The sequence below is a fragment of the Octopus sinensis genome, unplaced genomic scaffold (assembly GCF_006345805.1).
Source record: "Octopus sinensis unplaced genomic scaffold, ASM634580v1 Contig18641_ERROPOS421061, whole genome shotgun sequence".
Lineage (NCBI taxonomy): Eukaryota > Metazoa > Mollusca > Cephalopoda > Octopoda > Octopodidae > Octopus > Octopus sinensis.
Genome location: NW_021835957.1, coordinates 81,340 through 89,438, shown reverse-complemented (window position 1 = coordinate 89,438; position 8,099 = coordinate 81,340). Strand labels below are relative to the sequence as shown.

General features: G+C 38.4%; 1 protein-coding gene across 1 annotated transcript; it reads right to left on the bottom strand.

Moving 5' to 3' along the window:
• Positions 1 to 354: 354 nt before the first annotated feature.
• Positions 355 to 7,112, bottom strand: LOC115231478 (DNA polymerase epsilon subunit 3-like). Its single transcript, XM_036500100.1, has 4 exons — positions 7,089 to 7,112; positions 6,004 to 6,128; positions 5,788 to 5,906; positions 355 to 530 (listed from the first exon to the last, which is right to left on the bottom strand). The coding sequence occupies exons 1-4, from the start codon at positions 7,110 to 7,112 to the stop codon at positions 355 to 357; spliced, it is 444 nt and encodes a 147-aa protein (XP_036355993.1).
• Positions 7,113 to 8,099: the final 987 nt, after the last annotated feature.

Sequence of the window (8,099 nt, the reverse complement as noted above, 5' to 3'; positions counted from 1 at the left end):
GATGAGCTGGGTAGGTCAGTCACATGCAGACAGACTGTACATCTCAAAAGCAGCTCCTTTATGATGAACTATCAAGGAAAGCACACAGTTGGTGGGGTAAAGGAAAACATCCAAGGCCTGCCTAAAAGAATCTCTGAAGACCTCAACACACTGTCACTGACAACTTACAGTTGTTTTTTGTTCAAAACCAGCAACTAATGCAGCATGGATCACTCTGGTACTAAAACTACTTTGAGAAGTATTGTTCACCTTGCAAAACTAGAAAACTACAATTATCTCAAGCGCTGCATCTTTCCATGCATGCCCTACATGCGGCAAAAAGATTCTTGGCATAGATATCCCATCAGTCAAAACCTAATCAATCCTAAAATCATCTTTAGAGTCCAGTTCTTCTTCCTCCATACTTCCATCTTCTTCTTCATCCTCATTCTCATCACCTTCCTCTTCATCATCTATCACAATAGTCTCCTCTTTAGCTTTCCTCCTCTTCTCAGAGGCTTCCTTCTTTCCTTGTTGTTCTCTGCGGAATGCTGCAAATACAAGCAATCCAATAATTCAACTGAGGCATAAATTATTTTTCATATTCATCAACATATTTTGATAACTGGTCTCTCCATCTAACCCATGCAAGCATGGGAAATTGGACGTGTGAATGGTGGTGATCCAAGGCTCAGCATGAAGGAGCAAGAGGTGTTTTAAGTTACTTGTTTCAATTTAGTTAAACTACCAATCACAAAGACAGATTTGTTGATAATAAATTTATCAAACTCACATATTTAACCCTTTAAGATTTAGGACTTATTTTCACCTCGGCCAATCTCTTAGGCCCTTATAACAGAATATACCATTTCAGATTTTTAAAACATCTGCAAATTTACAAAACTTGTAGATAATCATTTCTCAATGCTAACAATTACTATAAAATTTCAGCAATAAAATACAAAATAACTGCTGTAAAAATGTTTACTTGGAAAAAAGAACCACCAGTATATATAAATAAATAACAAAATAAAAAAATCTTAATGAAGGTGGGAAAGGTACCTCATATTGCTTATACTGTTCTGGATAATTTTTACAAGTTCCCTATTCCTTATTACTTGGCCAAATGCATATTTTCGTCAAGTGACACACAAAAGGGCAAAGTATATTTAAGAAGTCTTTTTCTGTCATCTAATTTTTTGTTGTCTTGAAAACTCGGTGATATTTATGGTCCGTTCATTTACACAAATGCTTCTCTCTTGAATTTTACTACTACAAGCATCAAAAATAGCTCTGTCTGTCTTGTCTGTAGTCAAATAAATATTTTCTCTCAGAATTTTCACTATCCTGAAAGGAAAACATTCAAATTTGTCTTCAGAACTGAACATTGTTAATCACATAATACACATTTCCAGAAGTGTGTGTGTGGGAGAGATCATGTAAATGACATAACCCTTTCTACTATAGACACAAGGCCTGAAAATTGGTGGAAAGGGATAAATCAATCACATTGATACACAATTTATTCTTTTCTACTCAAGGCACAAGGCTCGAAATTTTGGGGGAGGAGGAGCAGTTGATTACATCGACTCTAGTATGTAACTGGTACTTCATTTATTGACCCCGAAAGGATGAAAGGCAAAGTTGACCATGGCAGAATTTCAATCCAGAACGTAGCAACAGATGAAATATTGCTAAGCATTTTGCCTGATGTGCTAACAATTCTGCCAGCTTGCTACTTTATGTAAATAACATAATATACTCATTATCATTAACAAATTGTAACACAATTCTTAATAATATAAGAAATTTGCTTGGCAACTAAATATATAAACCAATAAAATGCAGTTTTATAAGGAGGTGTACAATCTCATTTTGTGATCAGCAAGCAGCAGGTATTTTCCTTGCATGAGTTATCACATGATTAAGGTGCAACAAGATTTTAGTAATCATACCTCAAATTCCAGGTCTGCTGAGCCTGAGAATAATGTAGAAGGATAATCACCATCACTTTAGGTCAATTTTCCATGCTAGCATGGGTTAGACAGTTCGCTAGGGTCCAAGTCAGTATTTATTCAGAGTTACTGCTTTCCTAGATGGATCCACAAATGACCTGTAATACTTTTGGCTTGGTTTCTACAGCTGGATGGATGCCCTTCTGAATTATTGTGGCACCAGCACCAGAAAGGGTGCCATGCTTTTGATAAAAACTAAAAGGTGCTAAAAGGTCATTTACTCTGCTCAATCAGCAAGAACTTTACATAGCATATTGAGTGCATTTTATCGCAGCAACAGCACTTGTGAGTTTGTCTTATAACAAGTAAGGCAAGGTCCTTGCCACATTTTATGATGTGTACATGTACTCAAGATAACATGTTTGAGGTGAGTAGAAGAGAGTGTGAACAGAAGGGTGGTTGATGGTACAGATTTACTAGATACTACCAACAAGAGTTACACAGGCAAAATAATACAGAAATCAGAAGAGAAGGTCAGTGAGGAAAAGTGTGTAGATGAAATCTTTTAATAAATTAAATTGTTTTATCATTTGGTTTTAAATTTAAATAAGGTTTTATTTGGAAGAGTCTGGTCCTGAACTGCCAAAAACAAACCATCTAATTAGTGATTTAACGTCGAGAGACAAATTATGACATCACAGACTTGGCTGCATTATGAAAAAACATGAGCCTAAACTTCTTCCATTATGATGTGTAATGTCAGTGTGCATATACGACAGAGTGTAAGTGCCCTGAGAGAAAAGTTGGACTTAAGAAGCGTCAGATGTGGTGTGTAAGAGAGACAACTGCGCTGGTATGGTCATGTGTTGCGAATGGATGAAGACAGCTGTGTGAAAAATGTCACACCCTAGCAGCTGAGGGAACCTGTGGAAGAGGTAGACCCAGGAAGACCTGGGATGAGGTGGTGTGAAGCACGACCATCAAACATTGGGCCTCACCAAGGCAATGACAAGTGACCGAGACCTTTGGAGATATGCTGTGCTTGAGAAGACCCAGCAATCCATGTGAGACTATAACCATGGCCTATGCCAATGCTGTATAACCTGCTCATTTAAGAGTACTCTTCAATCATTGGACAATAAACTATGCTTGCAAAGACTCGTTGAGGCAAGTGAAATCACTGTTGGGGCCAATGACAATACCGCCTGATTGTCACCTGTGCCAGTTGAACATTAAAAGCACCATTCAAGTGTGATTGTTACCAGGGCTCCTGCGCAGGTGGCACATAAAAGGCACCATTTGAGCGTGGTTGATGCCAGTACTACTTGGCTGCCCCTCGTGCTAGTGGCACGTAAAAGCACCCACTACACCCTCGGAGTGGTTGGGGTTAGGAAGGGCATCCAGCTATAGAAACTTTGCCAGATCAGATTGGAGACTGGTGCAGCCTTCTGGCTCACCAGCCCTCAATCAAAACGTCCAACCCATGCCAACATGGAAAGCGGACGTATGATGAAGAATGATGGGCTTCTGCATAGTTTCTGTCAACTAAATTCAAATTCACTTGCAAAACAATGGTTGGCCAGGGGCAATAATAGAAGAAACTTGCCCAAGGTGTTGCACAGAGGGAATGAACCTGAACCACACAGCCAAGCCTGCACCTATATACGACTAAATTAAACATGTACTTTCTTTCAAATAATAATTACATCAAATTGTATGCTGTTGTTAAAACCAAGTGGTTACTCCTCTTTGCTAAAGCAGTTAATTTTCATCAATATTTGGCAATCAGCAGAGTATGAGATAAATACCTTGTGGTATTTAGTCACATCACTTTTATGTCCTGAGATTGCATCTTGCCACAGTTAACTTTATTGTGCAACTTTCCATGGTTGGCAAAAATTTTCAATTACAAGGATCATTATGTAATTGATGTTACTCTCCATCAAATGCATGTCCTTGGGTGGATGCACGTGTTATTAGAACATCATCACTATTTAACATCCGTTTTCCATGCTGGCAAGGGTTGGACAGTTCAAGAGGAGGTAGAGAGCTAGAGAATTGTGCCACGCTCCACCACCTGCTTTGGTGTTGTTACTTAGCTATGTGGCACCAACACCAGTGAGGTCACCAAGTAACTCACAAGACAAAAGATCCGCCATCTGAGTGTATGGGCAAGTAGTATTGAGGGAGCTGGCTTTGTGCCAACTGATGACTGATTAAAGCATAATAGGAAGGGCATTCAACCATAGAAACCATGTCAAAACAGACATGGAGCCTGAACAGCACTTCAGCTAGTCAACTCCTCTCAAACTGTCCAACCCATGGCAGCATGGAAAATGAACATTAGATGCCAATGATAAAGGTTAGAAATGTCTCTTGCAATAGAGGAAATTACATGGCTACCTGAATTGGAAAGTACAACAGATGTTATTACAAAAAAGGCTCCAGGTTTGAGACTAGCTTGGATACACGTACATGACCAAAGTTCAAAACAGATTAAAATACAGTGTAAATGTAAACACCAGAAGATAAATTTTTACATCTCGAAAGATAAAGTTCATCATCTTCAGTTTTATGCCTATGTCCACTTTTTCCATACTGGTTACAAGTTAGACAAGACTTCTTGAAGCAGAATTCTACAATCAGATGTCTCTCTTGATGCCAACTTGTTTTCAAGTAAGATATTTCACATCACATACTTGCATGTCAGGCTGTTGTTAAAGGTTTTATTTAATTCATGAGAGTTACAAACATTATTGCTGCAAAATGGAATTAAAGTGGAGAAGTGTGAAAACACACAAATCACACATGGGGTTCCATGCAGGTTTTGCCAACCAAATTTCATTCACTAGTGATTGGTCAATCTGGGGTTACAGAACAAGATATGCAAGGTGCCATACATAAGCCTTCTATGTGGCACCAACACCAGTGAGGTCACCAAGTAATTCACAAGACAAAAGATCCTCCATCTTAGGCTGACCAATGCCTTGTAAGTGAAGTTTAGTTTAAACATATACTGAATGGAATTCCTTTTTAATATATCCTAACATACTAAATGAAAAGTCCTGTTGATGTCTCTGTCCATTACACTACATGGATTTTAGTGAACCCTAATCAGTTGGTGACCACTTGACCCTGTATAAATCTCTATTACATAATACAATTTATATCTACCTACCTACATGCACATTCATGATGTGTTGGAGCAGGTGTCCCTCTTACAGACTCGATAATATCACAATAAATTGTATTAAGATGATAGTAATAATAATGGTTTCAAATTTGGCATAAAGCCAGTAGTTTTAGAGAGGGGTGGTCAGTTGTATGAATATATATTTTATGATTAAACTAGGTCATTATCCATCACTACCAGTATCAGTAAAAATCATGTGTGTACCTTCATAAACTGTCCAAAGAGAAAGACTTTTTCTAAAATCTGTGCAGTACAGCCAATGGACTATTATACAGTGAAAGTCATTTTTCAAAGTCTGTGTTGCATTGTGTTGATAGACTCGCACTTAAAATTCCAGCATTTTAATCAAAACTTATTATGGTGACAACACTATCTAGCTATCTTTCACACACACATTCTCTCTCTCACTCACTGTATTTCTTTCTCTTCCCTTTCCACATGTCTTTTATAACATAAAATTTGCAAGTTTTAAAAATAACTATGAAGCAAAATAAAGTTTCATATAATATGTTTGAGAGGATTTTTAAAGTTCACCGATTAGTTATTGTTAGTTGTCTTTATGCAACCTATTGAAAGAAGCAAAAAAAATTTGATGTTTTCCCCAGTGCAGTATAGCAAGTGAGCTTGCTAGTAATACAAACAGAACAATGTTTTACTTACAATCTAGACATAACTTCAAAGGGTCTAAAAACTGATCAAACTCCATGTCCTGCATGGCTGACAACACATCCTGAGCATTGATGGTTTTCCTCTTTGACCTTAATGCAAAATTATTGGAACTGAAACAGTAAAGAAAGAGTTTCAGGTTCATAAGGCAGTGGGCTGGAAATGGGAAAATAAATAACAAATAAGACAAACATCTGATACAATGCTTACCAAGATGTAGCATAGAGAACAAAAACACTGGCTGCTTTGGAAATGGCTAATCGAGCCTCTTTTGATACATTTACACCATCAGGTATCTGAAAAAAGAATATAGTGGAATAAAGAGATGAAATTACCTCCAACAAATGTTAGTCTTTCAGCATTGAGATTACTATCAAATATGTTTATCTATTTAGATTGTTTTAACCCTTTAGCATTTAAACCAGTCATATCCGGCCAAAAGTATTCAGCCTGTTTTATGTTCAAACTGGCCAGATCTGGCCTCTCACACCGACCCTACAATGTCCTTTTAAAAATTAACAGCTACCTCATAGCTACAAGATAATGCCTGATTAGTTCAAAACAATGTGGATAAAAAAGCATTAATTTTGGCAGAATAATGCGAACACTAAAGGGTTAAATTAATCATGGTTGATCACATAGCTTTGATATTTCAATATGACTGCTAATTTTTGCTATGACCAGTTTACGGTTTACATGTTAAAGGACTATGATCTAAATTTACCATTTCCACGGCATAGAGGATTAAATACAGGCACGTGCCATCAGTAATTACTCCGAGTAGGCAGTTGGTGACCTTCATGTAGTAAAACACAAAAAAAAAAAAGAGTGAAACACGGTTCACGACTAAGTTGAAGGCAGACCTACCTCTGCCTTTATAGCATGTAATGAAAATAGTGTTGTAGAAGTGTATGCAGTATGTGTACCACAGCAGTACTATGTATAGTTTAAATACTGAGATTGAAAAGCAGGGGTGAATTATGCCTACCTAATCTACAAAATAATAAAATAGTTTGCATTTTATGCATAGTAATCAGACTAACAATCATAATTTTATTGAATTAGGTGCATATTTTGCCATGTGAGGAAAATGTTGCTTTTAATCTATTTTATTCAAGGTAGGCACAGCCCTGATTAAATACTTCCAAGACTGGTGGTAGAATGGGTCACTACATTAAAAAAGCAGGTGTGTGAGAGAATCAACTTAGGACTTCAGACCAGATCAACAGTCTAAATGCTGGCAGAGTGGACTCCACGAAAGGTAGCCAAAGAACAGCGTTTCAATAATGACAAACCACAGCAAAATCAAAGAGTAACATTCCTGCATCCTGTTACTAGGATTTTGTGCAACCAACATGTAATGTTAGCCTGCATTTCAAATGTGGCAAACCAATGAGTAATATTGCTACACTCTGTTAATATTTTGTATAACCATGGACAATAAACCTTGCTTGTGACGACATTGAGACAAGTGAAATCAAATCAAAATTGCTGGTCGATGATAGTACTGCCTGATGTAGGGTGTAACCAGACCACTTATGAGTACTCCTCATTCATTGGACAATGGACTTTGCTTGCGAAGACCTACTGAGGCAAGTGTAAACAAATCAAAATCACTGACAGTACCGCCTGATTGGCACTCATGCGAGTGGAATGTTAAAAACATATCTGAACCTGACTGTTGACAGGACCGTGGTTTGGTTCCTGTGCCAGTGACATGTGAAAAGCACCATTCGAGCATGATTGTTGTCAGCATCACTTTACTGGCACGTGAAAAACATTTCAATGTGGTCATCGCCAGTGCCACGGACTGGCTCCTGTGCAGGTAGCACGTAAAAACAGCTTTTGAGTGTGGTTGTTGCCAGTACCGCCTGACTGGCCCTCATGCTAATGGCATGTAAAAGCACCCACTACACTCTCAGAGTGGTTGGCATTAGGAAGGGCATTAAGCTGTAGAAACTTTGCCAGATCAGACTAAGCCTGGTGCAGCTTCTGGCTCACCAGTCCTCAGTCAAACCGTCCAACCCATGCCAGTATGGAAAGCGGACGTAAAACGATGATGATGATGTGATAGTATGCCATGTTTTGAGCACAACCAACCACAGCAGCTAGACAAAATTGTGTTGTATAAACAGAATAGGCGCAGGAGTGGCTGTGTGGTAAGTAGCTTGCTAACCAACCACATGGTTCCGGGTTCAGTCCCACTGCGTGGCATCTTGGGCAAGTGTCTTCTGCTATAGCCCCGGGCCGACCAATGCCTTGTGAGTGGATTTGGTAGACAGAAACTGAAAGAAGCCCATCGTATA